Below are 18,237 nucleotides of genomic sequence, written 5' to 3'. Positions count from 1 at the left end.
GACTCTGAAAAACAGGCTGGGGGTTCTAGAGGGGAGGGGGGTGGGAGGATGGGTTGGCCTGGTGGTGGGTATTGAGGAGGGCACGTTCTGCATGGAGCACTGGGTGTTATGCACAAACAATGAATCATGGAACACTTCATCTAGAACTAATGATGTAATGTATGGGGATTAACATAAGAATAAAAAAAAAAAAAGAAAACCCAGCTGAGATTCCTGCAAATAAATGGCAGATTTTAGATAATCAAAAGAATGCACCCATAAGCAGACAACAAGAAAATGACAGAGCTGATACACTCCCTCCCCTCCCCCCCATCTCTTGGTATGTCATCTTTTCCATCTCATTCTGGGGTGAAACTGATGATTTCATTGGGTCTAACAAGATCAGTGAAAACCCTGACATCATCAAAGCCATCTGAAATTTGGTTTTACATCCACTATTACTAAAGAAGAGCCTTGCCTAAATTAATCATTGCAATGAAGATAGACATACAATATCATGTATTTCAGATTTAGCTCATTCTCCTAAGATTTCTATTCTGTATCTTTTAAAAATATACATCATGTGTGAGTAACAAGCACATAGATTTAACCTATATATTCATAAATGTACAGTGATCATTAGTGAATGTTTATTTTGTTTAAACAGACATGTGATTTTAAAAAGAAAAACTGCGTAAAGTCGGACAGCAGTGGATTTTAGTGACTGTGAATGAATAAACTAATTTTTTCTTTGTTGCAATGGTCTCCAAATTCCCTTTCTTTGACTTTTTTTCTCAGTGACTCCAGCATACATATGGCACAATGAGTTATCTTCCTCCCTGCTCTCTCTTTCCTGAGACGTGACTCTCACAAAGGAGAAATTAAATCAAGATTCTGTTGGCATAAGAACGACAAATGCAGCAGGTTTTTGCTATAGAAAAGAGTCCATTTTTGTCATAAAGTTTGTCTTACAGAAGACTTACGTGCAGGGCCCTGAAGCCTCCTGGACCTCCCTGCCCCCAAGCCAAATGCTCCTGAAGGGCCTGGACCCTTGCGGGGTGGGGGGTGCTCAAGGATGGGATAAGGAATAAAAGGGCTTTAGGAAACTTCTGGAATGAAAATAAGGAGGAGAGGACAGAGGAGAAAGGTTTTATACACAAGCAAGATGGGCTCCGAATGAGCTGGTGATCTAACTGAAGAGAAAAGCAAACACGTGTTTTGTACCATCCCATGAAGAGACTATCAGTAATGTCTTTGTGATAATAGACATCCTTCCTGCCCTAACAGATATTATTGGATAGCCAGATGGTGACATGTGAGAATTCCAGTACTGTTCATAAGGGGCAAAAAAACATGTTTTAAAGAGAATGCTTTAATCCATCAACGTGGGGGAGAAACTAATTTTGGTTGGATCTTTAGCTCACAAAGTAGTTTTCCTGTGTCCCAGAATGATAAATGATCATTTATCCCCATTACCTCTTGAGCAAATTATTTTTCAATTCCTGGATTTGGTTTATGAAGATGCCTGGTGACTCATGAACACCACTGTGACTAACGTCTCATTTAGAGATCTCTGTATGCACAGAAGCCCTGACATCATTTCTCTTGCCAAGAAATGAAGGTATCATATTTTCAGTAAAAACAAAGAAATGAACAGCCAGCACACCAAGGAACACATCTCCACCTGTTGTCACAGTGGTTTTTATCATTTACTCGCTGGTTAGTCAGAGGTTGAAATACTCAGAAATATAATAAGAAATATCTGTACAAATTTAAGAGCATAGTTTATGACCTTTTTATGATCTGGCTTATTTATTACCACTTTCACATCTATATCTCCTTTGCTACCATGTTGTCTATAGTTTATTGACCTTTCCATTCAAACCAAGGGGAGCTATATTTGAATAACAATGGTATTTTATTTATACAGCTCTACTCTATGAAAAGCTGGAAGTACTTTATAAATACTTCTTTAAACTTCAAAGTTAAGGATCACCATTTCCATCTTATATAAAGATATAAAACAAGAGAAGTTCAAACAGCTAAGATTAGCAATTTAGAGAGGGCTGAACAATTGAGAGGATAAAGATGGCAAGTTGACCTTAGACATCCATTTCTTCTCTAAACCCTACTAAACTGATCAGAATGGACATTTTTTTTTAAGATTTTATTTATTTATTTGACAGAGAGAGAGACAGCGAGAGGGGGAACACAAGCAGGGGGAGAGGCAGAGGGAGAAACAAATTCTCTGCCTAGCAAGGAGCCCGATGCAGGGCTCAATCCCAGGACCCCGGGATCATGACCTGAGCCAAAGGCAGACACTTAACGACTGAGCCACCCAGGTGCCCCAAGAATGGACATTTTTGAGTCATAAGCACAAAAGGACAAAACGAACGAGAGAAGAAACAATACCTTACTAGAGCTTCCAAAAAAGATTTGGAAACTTTAGAAAATCCAGTGAGTCTACACAGCCATATCCTCCAAAGTATTATAAAACTGCTACTTTTATCTAACCTATCATGCATCATGTTTCTTATTTCTCAAATGTTCCACAACCGGGAGGACAAATAGGAATTTTACTTAAGGCTCCCCAAAATACAAAGAAATAAGCATGTCCAAATTGAAAAGATACACAATTTTCCAACTATATGAATGCAGGGGATGTGTGGAATTCACATCAAGTCACCTAGTCATGAGATTTCAGAGCACAAAGAACATAAAGGAAATCCCAAAACTTTCCAGAGAGTAGAAGGGGAAGAAAGTCACATACAAAGGAACATCACTATCTGGATCAAATGGGATCAGATCTCTCAAGAGTAACAGGCATAGTAGAAGTCAATGGACACAACCTTCACAGTTTTAAGTAGAAATGATTTCCAATCTTCATTTCTATACCCAAACTTTCAAAAAGGTGAGGGTAGAATAAAGAAATTTTCAGACATACAAAGCACACAATTTTTACTTCTTGAATGCATGCTCCAGCAAAACAAAGAAGGAAATCAAAAGAAGAGGAAGCAAACAGAGGAGTATCCATCCCGGGGGAGAGAAGTCCCAGAGTCACAGCAGTGAGGATGGCCTAGAGGCCAGTACTCTAGCCAGGTGCAGGAGGACAACGGACTCTAGAGGAGGGAAACTCAGGAGAACATGAAACAGAATACGCTATCTCCACGAGTGAGTGGCTGAGGTACATATTGATGGGTATATGCCAAATCAGAAAGCACATTTGAGGAAAATTAAGTATAAGTATACATAAAATGATGTCAAATCTAAAAATAATAGACTATTAATTCAAAAAAATATTGAGCAAGAAAGGAAATAAAGTCATGGTGCCTCAACCCACTCTTCAGTTATTTACACACATAATAACTAAAATTTCAGAAGTAACTATGTTAGGAATATGAAGGAAGACAAGTGGGTAGAGTTATTAGAGATCTAAATCTTTATCTACCAAACTAGACAAAAGATATTACTTCAAATGGTAAAAGTATAGTACCTGAAGTACGACGATAAGCATAAGAAGAAACGGCTAAAATAATTACAGTTGGAGCAGGATTGGGGTGTGAGAGGGATGAAGGGAACAGGTAAACAGTTTATGTTTCATTTTTCATTACTATTTGATAGGGTTGTTTTTATTTTTTGTTTCATTTTTTGTTTTTTGGGATTTTTTTTGGTAAATCTCTGCGGGTATTGCTTTGATACAGTTTTAAAACTTAAGGCAGAAAAAATCACTTGCAAAGAGAGTCTAGGCTTATATGAGGTTATATTTAGTCTACACCTTCTGATGCTTCCTTATTTAACGCACATTTGCCATTTAACAGACAATAAATTAAACTAGCCCTTCTAGCAGCAGATGCACTGGTATGGTAACTTAGAAGTTCCTCTAGTGTAAAAAGTAAATAAAACACTGGGGAAAAAAAATGACATGACCAAAAATAAGTAGAAAAAATATATATACTTAAAAATGTCTTTTAAACGTTACCTTCTTATATTTAAGCACCCTATTTGCATAATTTTAGCTTGAAGTTATCTTAATCTTGCAACCATCTCAAGCAAGTTGTACGGTCTCTGCTGGAAACCATAAAGTATATTATTAATGAGTTTTTACCAACTTAATTGGTTTTCTGTGTGGTGTTTCTGCAGGTTTCCCCACAAATGAAATCTACCACAGAGGAACTCTATTTTATCCACAGAATTAATCCAGGAAAATCTGTAAAATAATTAATGTATTTCCCAAATAAATGAACCCTAAATTCAGATAATGATTAAGCTAAATTTTCAGAACTAAACCAACAAATTGTTTCAAAGACAAATGAGCTAAACAGGAAGTCATGAGGGGAAAATAGCTTCATAATGAGATACTTCTCTCAGACACACATGTTATACTCATAATATTTTCTGTATCATTTTCAAAATTATCCTTATAGCTTTACTGAGAAGGCGGGGGAGGCAAAACATTATTTCCCTTCCCTGTGGTAGAACTGTGGAATGCTTACAAACATATTCATCTAATATGTAGACTACAAAGGGTCAGGACTTAAACCCGTGTTCCATTCAAAACTTTAAGACAGTGCTTCCTTTTCAGAAATTTTGATAAAGTAAATAAAACAAAAAACTTTGGCTCAACCTAGGATCAAGTTACTTCCACAGACCAATGCTCCTCATTATTCTGTATTTTAAAGTAGTTTTCTGAATTCCAATGAAAGCATTTTCTTGGGCTCAAGAAATAACATAACCTAAATAACTGATTAACTAGGAGCATTATATTTCTTTTTGCTTAGGAATTTTGGCATTTCTAGAATTCCTCCTTTATAAAGAAACTATCTATAACGGGCCGAGTAAGACCACCCAAAAATATTAGGTCCTCTTTCCTGGAACCTGACATGATACCTTAAAAGGAAAAAGGGTCTTTGCTGATTTGGTGAAGCTAAAAATCTTGAGCTAGAGAGATTATCCTGGATTATCATGTGGGCACTAAATCCAACCACAAGTGTCCTTACAAGAGAAAGGCAAAGGGAGGTTTAAAATAGGCAGAAGAGGAGGTAGTGTTGGCCACATAGGCAGAAACTGGAGTGATATGGCCACAAGCCAAGGAATGCCTGCAGCACCATAAACTGCAAGAGGCAAGGAGCCGAGTTTCTTCTACCGCCTCCAGAGGAAGCTCCTGGACACCTTGACTTCTGCCCAGTGATCCCTATGTTGGACTTCTGGCCCCCACATCTGTGAGAGAATAAATTTCTGAGGTTGCCACTAAGCAGCCTGCCACATCATCCCTGCAAATGCATTTGAGTAGGTTGCCAATTATGCTGAACACACCAGACACGTCTGACACCGGACAAGTCACAAGTTAGATGGGAAAATGTCACTTTCCCTGAATCTACGGAAATTCTGATTTGGGTGAAGAGAAGAAGCAAATGTCTAAGTCAGGGTGACTTAGAAGAAGCTGTTTTCCAAAATGCTCCATTTAGAATGGAGTTTCTTCCACATAGCTGTCCATCCAAACTTTCATCCAAAGAAACATTTCTTTTTTAAAATGTATTATTAAAAACGAATTACCAATGTAATATTTGTTCATTGTTGACAATTTAGAAAATGCAAAAAAAGCCCCCCCAAAAAAAGAAAATCACAAGTTTTACCCAGAATCCTGCTATCCAGAGATCACTTCTGTTCATATTTCAGTATTTTACAAAAATAAAAACCTACTAGCATTTTGCAACCAGGTTTTTATTTCATTTAATACATGATGAAAATTTTCCACACCAGTATAATTTCCACAACAGTATTTTTAATGACTTTGTGTTTTCATAGTGTTGTGGAGCAAAAATATTATAATAATCTCTTTCAGGCACTTAGATTGTTTTCCCATTTTTCACTAATGAATCTTTGCTGATCTCCCAAGAGTTTTTGAAGATAAGAAGTAAAATAGGCAGTGACATTTGGAGATACAGGAAGAGTAGTCTTTGACATGAGTCCAAACGTGAAGCTTTATTGCCACATCTGGTTCTCTAGAGTAAAATGCCCATTTTTCAGCCACAGCCCTCACAGCGTGGGGCACCAGGAAATAAATAGTTTGAAGGTGTCAAAGATCCCCCGAGAGGCTCATCTCATCTGTGCCAGAATATCTCCCATGTATATTCAAAGGGATGGGCTGGGCTGTAACACAGAAGGAAAGTCCCTCCCCACCCCCCACCCCCCAATGCTCTGCAACCTGAGGATTTGCATTTGCTTCTACTGCCATTGTTCTTCCTACAGAATGTATTTGTCCGCCCTCAGGTCATTAAGCCTATCTTTTCTGGTGTAGAGGACGCTTTTGTTGCCTCTCTAGCATCTCCTTCCCTCTTCCCTCCTGTTGGAATTTGCAGATTCCAAAGCAAATAAATTTCAATGACTTAAGTCAATTCCAGTTAGGTTTTCTGTTATTTCAACCCAAAGGACCCAAAACCATTGTTTATCTTTGTGTCCCTATTAACATCTGGAAAATCCTGAGAGTGTACAATATATTCTTGTAGCTGATGAAAGAAATGAATTCAAGAAGAAAATTAGGGAGGAAGGGAGGGAAGGGAGAGAGGAAGGAGGGGAAGAGGTCAGAAAACTTACAAATTAACAAAGAGTAAAAAATTGCAGAAAAATAAAAGCTTGTCTCTTAAACAACAGATTTTACCTCACACCAACTTTTACCTTTCTACATTTGGGGAAACAAGATCGAGTAAATGTGCTTTGATTTGTTTACAGTAAAGTTTGAGAAAGACTAAAGAGAAAATGGATTGGAATTAGACACCATTTATTCTGAATCTAGAAGTTTACATTTGGGTTTAAACCAAGAAATTTAAAGAGCCAATAAAGACTACATGCCTGAATCTTACTTCATATGTTATTATTCTTTATTTTATTTGTATTCTGTCTTGATATCGAAATCAGAAACGTATTTTGCAAGGAGAAAGTCTATGCAATTGGCAGAACTGGACTCATGCCCAAATTACCTACACCAAGAAAAGGCTGCAAAATGCATTCAATGAGGATGACACGGTATAATCAATGTTTCTCCCTTGTGTGAATGGGTAAAATTAGGGGCCTTTGGCTAAAATAAAAAAAAAAAGAGAGAGAGAGAAAAAACATGACTACATTTCTAATTAAATACAAAACTGATCAAATAAACATAAAAATCTGTGTGAAATAGAGACATATGATGCTAATTTTAAGTATATTTAAATTCAAACCAGGAGCCCTCATCCCAAGTAGGGTTGCTGGAATTCACTTCTAAGACTGGCCGTCTTACAAGGGTGCAAAATGGTAGGATTTGAGGACTGCCTGAAAAGCCTTCAGCTCAGGAACTTCTCCGTCCCATGCAACTGGGAATCAACCACATCCTTCCTGAGAGCTAGTGATTACTGCTGCAGTTACTCTTGATGCACGAATCTCAAAAAGAGTAATATGAAAACCGTCATGCTGTATGAATCACAAGTCCCTTCTTGGGAATTAAGAGTTTTTGATGGCTTCTGCCCTCACAAAAGGGAACGGGACAGTGAGGGTCTTAGATGGGACTTCACGTGATGCTAAGCCAGGTGCCTCACTCAGGGGGAGGAGAGATTTGGGAGCTAGAGCATTCTGTGGGAGAGTAGGCCCAGGTGAGGCCCTGGGGGGCCCAGGATGAAGTGTGAGGGGACAGAGGCAGCCGGATGCCCACCAAGCTGCAGAATGAAGACAAGAGCACTCTCACCATGAACAACGAGAGAACCCAGGATGAGGGGTGGGGAGCAGAAAGAAATATCATATGCTCAGTTAGCCCTATTCACCACCAACTCCCAAAGCCTGTCTGGCGGCCAAGAAGAACATCCCTCCTGGAGTCCAATCCCAGTATGTTGGCTCCACCCAGCTACAGCAAGCAGGTGCAGCGGAAAGAGAGCCAGGTAAACCAGAACAAAGGCAAGCAGATTCAGATCCAAACAGGAGACCTATGTAAGGAACTGCCAACTTTCTTACTTCTCCTTCTTGCTTCTTTCCCCATCTGTCCTCCCCAGGTATGTGGCCTCCATGTCATCTTCCTTCTTCAACTAATCGACATCCTTACACTTAAACTACCACCATTCACAAACTTTATAAAAGGTTTTAAATGAAAGATAAATGTTATAACTTGTTCTAGACCCCCAATTATGTGTCAGCATCTTGGTTTCAGCATTGCTACTATTTTGCTTTAAAACTATAAATGCCACAAAGCTGGGGACTATCTCTGTGGAATAGGTTTTATACAGTGTTCACGTGGGCATATAGGAACTCAATGGATATTTCGTGTTTTATTTCCTATATATTTTTTACAAGGAATGTGATTTTCATCATTATAAACTCCCTCTCTCTCTCTCTTTTCTGAAAACCAAATTTGAAAGCCTGAGAGGTATATTAGGGGTAAAATTATATGATACTTTTAGTACATTCTCCCCATGCTTTCTGGGTTTTGTGAACAAAGACAAAATTCTAATCCAATTAAACAAGGTAAATTTGAGCCTTGGGCCTTTAGATAAGAGAATGCCTGAGATACAGTGACCTTGGTTCTCGCCTATTGAAGATGAAGAAACTGAGGCTTGCAGAAGCAAAATGACTTGCTAAAATCACATGACACAGCCAGTTTTAAGAGCTATCTTTGGACACACATGGGAACCACTCAGAGGTCCTTAGAGGGGGTGGAATCTAGTGGGGAGGAGCAGAGGCTCTGGAGACAGACTGATGAAGTTCAAATGCAGGCTTTGCCAGTTACTCACTGGATACTCCGGTACAGGAAAGAACCTCTCTATGCCTCAGTTAACTCACCTGAGAAATGAGGCTACAAATGACACTTGAACCATTGGGTCCTCACGATGACCCAATGGTTCTATACCATGGAAAGTGCATAGGAGAGTGCTTAATGTATTAATAAACATCAGCTCTTAATTATTATCATTATTTCTGTATTAGTAGTTTATTACTAAGTATTATTATCATCATCATTATCACCATTTCATGAAGGCTTTGAGAACTTTGGCAAGTAGGCCCAGAAGTGAGTCAATCCAACAAAGAACCCAGCGCCCCCTGTAGGATAAGGCGGCATCCACAGGTGCTGTCCGCAGGGCACACACATCTGATGCACAAATTACGCAGCCCAGTTCTTTCTCGGATGTCAGCCGCCTGGTCAGCTGTGGCAAACCTGTCCTAACCACACAATGGTCAGCTAGCTCCATCCTCCATGTCCTGGCCCATCTCCCACCTCCCCGGGCATGAATCCACTTACGTCACTTACGTGGCTCTTCTCATACACCACTCTGCAGCTCAGGTCCTCAAGCTCCAGGCAGTGCCCGGGCCCCACAGTCACGTAAATTGCACAGTCTATTTTTAAGTACAGGTTCTTTTCTGCCTGTGAAGCTGAGCGCCTGTGTCAAAATCTCTGGAAAGAAGGTCCAGAAACCTACCCTCCAGGGCTTTCTGACACACAACACGAGTTTCAGCAGCTCTGGAGGTTTCTTGGTTCAGGCACTCATCTATTCCTTCCACTTGACTACAAACTGCATTACCCGCACCGTCTGCTTTGATGCCTTTCTCCACAACTCCATGTACACAGGAGGCTTTCAATGACTATTAATTAAATTAAATGTTTGCTAACAAGTCAAAGCCACCTCGGATTCTGTGGTAGGCAGGAGAAGCCAGGTATGACCGACCATTGTTGCTGCTGTGGCAAAATCAGACACAGCATCGGATACCCTGAAAAGCTCCGACGAGAGTACGGGCAGGCGCATCCTAATGGTATGCAGTGGGTTTTGCAGTTAAATAACTCCACTCCAGGAAAAAAAAAAAAAAAAAAGTGGCAGCAATAGAGGAAAACACACAAAGACCCAGCTGCCCACAACATGAATAGCCTGGCAGGGCAATGCCATCAGAACCCACCGAGAATACAGATCAGAGGGAAAGGGGAAATCTGAGATGAGCCAGAGCCTCGATGGTGCTAACCATAATCCATTTTCAACACCCTTTTCCTTTGCTTCCCCCTGCCTCTCTCCCTCCCCAAACCCACAGTTATGCAAGCACGCCTGGAGAGCTGTTGAGGCAAAAAGAACTAGCAGTGTGTGCAGATGGAGGGTCCTGTCCGCTGGCCCGGCAGCTGGGCCTGGGCTACATTGTGCTCATTATTCCTGGCAGGCGTGAGCCCGAGAGAGAGCTCCTCCTTCGGCAGCTGGCATTTTGTGAGCTAAATTACTCGTAAGAATCAGAGAGGAAGCATTGCATTTTGTTCCTGTGGATGATGGGGGTGGGGCGGAATGGGGAGGGCAGGACATTCTAAACAGAAATTTCAAGGCTCAAACATGTCACTGTTTTGTTGTTTTGTTACTGAAAGAATGTGACTCTGAACACAAACATGAGATTGTCATTGAGAATTAAAGAATGTAACTCCAGTGCGTTTAAGTTAAAATGTAACTGTATAAAGCGCATGATAGTATACCATTTGAAGAATGATACATTGGGGATTTTCTTCCTTCAAATAGAATCATAAAGCTAGAGTTGGCCCAGATCCCTGATTCCAGATCATGATTATCTACACCTGGAATCTCATCTTCAAGATTTCTAGGGATGGCGAGTTTATAAACTTTCTACAGCCCAGTGGAATGTGTTCTTCACCTTGAATGCTGAAGTTCTTCCCTATGTCCAGGTGAAATCAGTGATCTCCCTTTGTCTACCTAGTCCCACTGACTGATGCCAGGGCAACCTCACTCTCTTCCGTGTGCTCTTCTGAATTCCTTCTATTTTTTCCAACATTCTTTTAGAAGTAAAATTAGCAAACACAACCTAAGGCAATACACAGAAAAATAAATTACTCTATGAATCTCAGACCCTATGCTCCTTTTCATGAAAATGATAGTTTTTATTCTCCTAGCAAATATTTCTCTCTCTAGCAAATATTTCTCTGTCTCTCTGTCTCTCTCTCTCTCTCTCTCACACACACACACACACACTTCTTTCATTTCCTGATTGGATTGCTAGGTCTTTTATTCTGTAACTGCATTTTTTTCCCCTCCCATTTAAACATACCCTGCAGCCTTTATCAAACGAAACTCTCCTCCTTTCACTTGTCCCTACTGACTTCATCTTGCTTTTGAGGGACCATTTTCCCCAACAGGAACAGAATTCAAAATGACTCTAGGAAATCTCTAAAGTATGTATAACACAATTTGATCTCATATCACTTTCAAATTTAATGAGTATTTTTATAATTCCTTTGTATCATCAATTCACCAAAAGCATTGCATACATGGGGACCTAAGGCCAGTTCTGTGGACCAACTGTCTCCAGTTGAAGCAGAGCTTCTGGCTCTTTGGAAGCTGAAAGTTCACCTTAGCATAGTTGCCATTTAAAATCACTTTTTTTTTTTAATGGAGTCATATAACTCCCTTGCCAAAATCTGACGGTTCCCCACAGTAATTAGAACAAAGTCTAAACTCCTTGCCACCGTGATGACAAGGCTCATTCTCTACCTGGACCCTTGACTGACTGCATCAGGGAACACAACTTTCTCAACTTCCTGCCCATTCCTCTCCATTACAAAGCACACCTGAGAATTAGCACTCCCTGTCCCTTCTGCCTGAAAGATTCTTCCACAAGTTCCTCCCGACTGGCTTTCTCAACAGCCAATGCTTATTTACCTGTACTTTCTCCTCCCTCCTCCCCAACTAAAAGTTAAACCCTACAAAGATGCTGGTGGGTGTTGTTCCCACTGTCCCCAGTGCTGGGCAGACAGCGAGATATTTGCGGGATGGATGAACATGTGTGGAGGTTTGTGTACACAGCCATCACTCAAGATTTCTGTAGGCTCCAATCTGACCACAGCGATGCAAGAACTGGGGCGGGGATGGAATATTCCCGCAAGAAAGATCGATGGACCTTAACTTCCCCAACCTAGAAAAGCAATAAGGAAAGGAGTGTGTCTACAGGGTTATAATAGAAACCCACAAGCAATCATACATTTTTGCTTTACTTTATTTTCACTACTCAAATTTCTGCCCATTTAATTTTTTACTCCTCAAAACAAATTGCTGATGACAAAATATGCATAAACATATTTTCTTTGTTACCTCTGAACTGATCGCTATATTCATCAATTCATGCAAAAAAGAATATCATGGGAGAAAGAACCCAAAAGCTTACCAAAATTATACATTTCACTTCTAGGGTTTTTTAATGTCAGCACTACAGTTTACATAAATGAAAAAAAATGTTTTTTAATGGATTCTGAGGCATGAATATTAGTATCAATTCTGAGAGCTGAAGCCAAACAAAAATGCAAAATAACCCCTAAAGGAGAATACACTGTTGAGAAACTTGTTTTTTATTTTTTAAGATGTGTTTTATTCAGAGTGCAAATACAAAGGGAGGAAATACCACTAAAGACAGAATTTTTCTTGGGAAGCCCCAGAGTTCCACAGGGCTACAGCAAATACAGTGAGAAGACTATTTTATTCATACATACTAGAACTCATGTCTTTAATGTATACCTGGAAACGATAGAGCAGTCCCGAATGCTAAAAATACAGCAAGATCTCCTACCCAACACCCAAAGAACAAATAATCCAATCAAGAAATGGGCAGAAAACATGAACAGACATTTTTCCAAAGAAGACATCCAAATGGCCAAGAGACACGTGAAAAAATGCTCAACATCACTCAGCATCAGGGAAATACAAATCAAAACCTCAATGAGATACCACCTCACACCAATCAGAATGGCTAAAATTAACAAGTCAGGAAACGACAGATGTTTCTGAACAACAACAGATGTTCCATGAGGATACGGAGAAAGGGGGACCCTCCTATACTCTTAGTGGGAATACAAGCTGGTACATCCACTCTGGAAAACAGCATGGAGGTTCCTCAAAAAGTTGAAAATGGAGCTACCCTATGACCCAGCAATTGCATTACTAGGTATTTACCCCAAAGATACAAATGTAGTGATCCAAAGGGGTATGTGCACCCCAGTGTTTATAGCAGCAATGTCCACAATAGCCAAACTATGAAAAGAGCCCAGATGTCCATCGACAGAAGAATGGATAAAGAAGATGTGGTGTGTATATATATATATATATATATATATATACACACACACATATGAAATATTATGCAGCCATCAAAAAAATGAAATCTTGCCATTTGCAACAATGATGGAACCAGAGGACATTATGCTAAGCGAAATAAGTCAATCAGAGAAAGACAAGTTCATATGATCTCACTGATATGTGGAATTTGAGAAACAAGGCAGAGGATCATAGGGGAAGAGAAGAAAAAATAAAACAAGATGGGGCCAGAGAGGGAGACAAACCATAAGACACTCTTAATCTCAGGAAACAAACTGAGGGTTGCTGGAGGTGAGGGGGGTAGGAGGGATGGGGTGGCTGGGTGATGGACACTGGGGAGGGTGTGTACTATGGTGAGCGCTGTGAATTGTGTAAGACTGTTGAATCACAGACCTGTACCCTGAAACTAATAATACATTATATGTTAATTTTAAAAAAGATAAATAAATAAAATACAGCAAGATACGGATTCATCCAACCATCACTCAATGGAGCTCATTAGTCGGGTTACATTTTCATTCCTTTCAAAAGTCACCACTGGGAAACAAGTGCCCTAAGGCTATGCGTCCTTTGGTTTGTCCCACCAAGAGGGCCCCTGCTGGCCACATCTACATACCTTGCAGCCACTGTGAGTCCTTGTCTTCATCAGGGGCATGGTGGTACACAGCTCGATGGCCTCGGGCTCATGGAAGATGACTGCCGGGAGGGGCTCCTTTTTCAGTGTGAGGACATTCAACTTGGACTTCAGCATGGTCTGAAAGTGCTGAGAAGCAAGATAAATAAATAAATATGCAAGCCAACTACAGTTAAAGTTTTTGGCATTGTACGTGATGCAACTGCACATCAAACTCAGGAGCAAAATCTTTGTTTTATGAACTCTGTTTTACTAGGGGATGTTAAGAGATACTTCATAAAATGCAGGGAAAAAACTGTCAGGACAGCACTAATGTGACACCATAGGAGACGGCCAACCCCCACGCAGAGACCACGGGAACATGGGGTGGTGGGAGAATCACCTAGGTCCTTGCTCTGAGAAGTTCTTTCAAAGTGATATCTAGAGATAGAATCCTAGCAATTCAACCATGCCCATTTCAGCCAAATAAGGGAAGATGTTCAAGAGAGAATGTTTAACAGAGCTATTTGAAGGAGCAATCTAGAGTTAATGGAAAAGGAGAAGACCCAGTGAAAAAGAACACAAGACTCCTGCTCTCTGTCTTCCCCAGTTCTGCCATTCATTGGCTGTGGAACTTAGGAAATTCACTACTTCTCAATAGACCATTTCATCTGCTGGACTCTAGGTAAATATCTATTCTACGTGCAGCTCCCATTGACACCGGTTTTAAAATATACCCAGAATCCAGCTACATTTAATCACTGGGTGTATACACCCAGTCCAGGCCCCATCTTTGGTCTACCATAGCAGCTGGTCTGACCACTTCCAACCTTGCCCCAATGTGGAGTATTACCACAGCGCAGCCAGAGGGAGCCTTCTAAAATCGAATCATGGTATGTCACCCTCTGCTAAGACTCTCCCAAGCCTTCCCTTCTTATAGAAAAATTCCAAGTCCTTTCCCTGATCTTGGAGCCCATGCACAATTCAGGGACCTCTGCTTCTCCAACCTCATCTCCCACCCCTCACCCTCTCACTTGGATCCAGCCACCCGCGGCTTCTTTATACTTCTGAGAATAAGGCAAAGACTCATGTGCCTTGGAACCTCTGAACATGCTACTCCTGTCCTAGTATCTGCATATCTGGCTTCCTGACTTTCTTGAGGACCTTGACCAAATGTCACCTTATGAGACAGTCCTCCTTTATCAACATTATCTAAAATAGCATGTGCATGTGCACATACACACAGACACGCACAGATGGCTTCACAGGCCTGCAACCTGTGTGGTGACAACAGGGTCCCATGCTCAGGAGAGCTCCACGCTTACTTTAATGCTCTTGGGTTAATGTCACAATCTTGAAATCCCTCATAACTTTATCTCTGAGCTTGCGTTTCATAAGCTAAGACCAATGAGACAGTAGTGCACATGCGTGAGTAGAGGAAATACACGCAGTACGTGCAGCCCGATGCCTAGGAATTCGACGAAATGCAAAGGGGGCACAAGGTAAGCATGTTAAGCCTATGGCTCAGTAATCAGAGGGCTGGCAGCCCCAAGGGGCCACGCTTTAGAAGTAGAACTTGCTTCAAATGCAGAAAGAAGTCACTTGTATTCTAACAAACATGAGTGATCAAGGAACTCTAGCAAATCCCTTTTATTTGTATGACTTTCCTGTAGTAGGCAACCATGTACACTGAAAAATGACAACAGAGAAGGAAAGGGACAGGGCAGCCACAGCTCCTCCTACTCTCGTCTGTCCCTCCTCACGAATCAGCAAACCAAAGGTAAGGTGTCTGGAGAATGCGCATGTATTAGAGATGAAGGAAAAACAGGTGAGCTGGTTTTGTAGGATGTCTCCACTGTTTTGGTAAGCACAATGTTCAGATGCACCCATGAACTAGGAAATGCAGCTCGTGTGATTTCAATGATTCCACCCCTACGTGTTTGTATTTAAAGTGGGCACCGCACAACATAATGATGAATGGCAGGTTCGTGTTATAATCTAAATTTTGAACTTTACTTCCACACATGACATGGCAAAAGCAACCAACCAGCCGAACAGAAAAAACAAAAAAAAAAAATCCACCATGACTATCACAGAGAGAGATTCAGGAAAGAAAGGAAAAAGGTTTTATGTTTCAATACCTTCGGTGGCACTTTTTTCAACTTTTTGAGTAGAGGATACTGCATTTTCACTTTGCCCTGGGCCTCACAAATTATGTAGCCAGTTCTGCACACATATATACTCATCACCGTCTATTCCCTTCCTCTGCTTTGTTATTCTCATCACTTCTTATCACCACTACAAAATCATGTATTTTGTTTATCTTATTTTCTGTCATCTGCCATAAGAGCAGAAACTGTTTTATTCAATGAAGGACCCCAAGGGCCTAAAACAGTTTCACAGGTCCACATGGAATCTACTAGAACTCTCAGCTGGCCACGCTGATGGTCCATTTTATGTGCCAACTTGCCTAGGTTACTACACTGTTACTCAACCAAACACTAATCCAGGTGTTTCTGTGAAGGTATTTTGTAGGTATGATTAAAGTCCGTAATCATCTGAATTGCAGACACATCCTAGATAACCTGGGTGGACTCGATTCAATCCATTGAAAGACCTTAACAGGTGAGGTTAGGCTTCCCTTAGGAGAAAGAACTTCTACCTTTGGACGGCAGCTTCAGTCTGTGCCGAGAGTTCCAGCCCACCCTTCCTGATAGCCTGCCCCAAGGATCTCAGACTTGCCTTGCCCGCATCGACACCTGCATAAACCAGTTCCTTGAATAAACCTTGCGGCATATCTCCTAACAGTTCTGTCTCTCTGATCTAACCCTGACCAATACTGCCACCTTCTAGGATACAAAGTTGCCACACCTGGAATTTCTTCAAATGGGAGAGATTTACCCTAATATTTCCCTGGGAGTACTGATTTGTATTTTTTAAAAACAAAAAGGCACATTTTCATATTAACCTGGAAGCTTCTTTGTTCTTAATTGATTCTCGTCCAACATTGGGGGTTGCAAAGGTGTCTGAGAGGAGCACCACAGACACCTAAGAGTGAGAGGCAAAGTTGGCTGCCCCTGCGGGACAGCAACTGAGGCCATACGATGAAGAAGGTAAAGGGGAGAGTGGCTCAGAAGAGGAGGTAACGAGCAAGTGGGGACACTGTCCCCCATCTGCCATTTTGCTGGAGTTCTATGAGAAGTACACGGTTCAGCTCAGCCTGACTTCTGCCACACAGTACATTCCTAAAGATGGCCCCAGAGGCGACTCTATTCTCCTGAAGGCTGGACCACCACAATGCCCAGGAGCTCGGAGACTGTCCTCCGGCCCCCACTGTGGGACCAAATATCATGGCTATTGGTCTAGTCGCTGAGCACGGAGAGAGACGGGAAGCTGCAGACTGGCACACACACGCAGCCGGAGAGCCAAGTAAAAGAAATCAACAAACATTTTTAAAACCCAAAATTGGGGACGGGAGGATCATGGAGTTCAAATGCCAACTTCAACACGGGCTGTGTAACCTGAGCTACCTAACTCTTCAGAGCCTTGGCATCTCCCGGCCGGCAGGCGAGTGGCCCATGTTAGCTCCCCGGCCCCCACCGTGCACCCTCCCCCAACACCTGTGCTCAGCCAGACACTGTGGCAGGCGCAGCTGGAACAGAAACCAAATGTGAGCCTCTGCCTGAAAGGGGTTCTCACAGTAGCTGGAGACTGGGGAATCAAATGACAACTGCAAATCGTGTGAGTTCATCAGACTAGCTGAACAGAGACACTAAGGCAGTATCTGAATGTGAAATTGAGAAATGATTCCTTTAAAAAAAAAATCGGTTTTGGGCACCTGGGTGGCTCAGTCGGTTAAGCATCTGCCTTCAGCTCGGGTCATGATCTCAAGGTCCTGGGATCGAGTCCCATGGGCTCCCTGCTCAGCGGGGAACCTGCTTCTCCCTCTGCCAGCCAGTCTACTTGTGCTCTCTCTCTGTGTGTCAAATAAATACAATCTTTAAAAAAAATTTTAAAAATGAGTTTTTTTCTTTAATGGCTTTGTCCTTTTTGCCCACAATGAAAGGATGAGGGTAAAGAGGGAAATACACTGTGAATTATCTCACGAGTCATTGAGTCTACAATAATACAACTTTTTATAGAAAATTAACATTTTTATGTAACTCTGAGCTGCTCCTGTAAATCTTCGAGTGGTAGAAGTGTGATAGTTTTCACTGTCTGTGATAAGAACACTTCTGTGCCCCCTTTGAGGAAATGTCTCCCCTGTTATCTAGCTGCTCTGTGGAGTGGGGTTGTCCCTGTCCCCTGACCCTGGGAAAGAATATGGGACACAGGCTGACCACCCAAGTACTGCGTATACCTGGCTAAAGGCATTGGTTCAGAGGAAACTCAAGATTGGCTGAACAGACTCTTCCAGAAGCCTGAACTACAGAGTTGCCAGGCCAGGGTGATGTGAGTACAAAGCAGCTGCTGACCTGCTCACCCGCCAAGGTCATTCTGAAAACGAGATGGCACAGAGACAAAGAGGGCCAGGATACGGAGGGTCACAGACTTGACATTGCT

General features: G+C 41.5%; 1 protein-coding gene across 4 annotated transcripts in view; it reads right to left on the bottom strand.

The window, feature by feature from the left end:
• The window catches only part of PID1 (phosphotyrosine interaction domain containing 1), a 194,940-nt gene that overhangs the window by 87,176 nt on the left and 89,527 nt on the right, over positions 1 to 18,237 (bottom strand). For 3 of the 4 annotated variants that reach the window (XM_081813455.1, XM_081813454.1, XM_006735834.3), the window contains one exon: positions 13,678 to 13,824. The exons of the other annotated variant lie outside the window; for it this stretch is intronic. In XM_081813455.1, the coding sequence (XP_081669581.1) occupies positions 13,678 to 13,824 (147 nt within the window). The remainder of the gene's footprint in view (positions 1 to 13,677; positions 13,825 to 18,237) is intronic. 4 annotated transcript variants of the gene reach the window in all.

The sequence above is a fragment of the Leptonychotes weddellii genome, chromosome 3 (assembly GCF_054177405.1).
Source record: "Leptonychotes weddellii isolate Sample4059 chromosome 3, ASM5417740v2, whole genome shotgun sequence".
NCBI classification, from domain to species: domain Eukaryota; kingdom Metazoa; phylum Chordata; class Mammalia; order Carnivora; family Phocidae; genus Leptonychotes; species Leptonychotes weddellii.
This window is presented reverse-complemented; position numbering and strand designations above follow the sequence as displayed.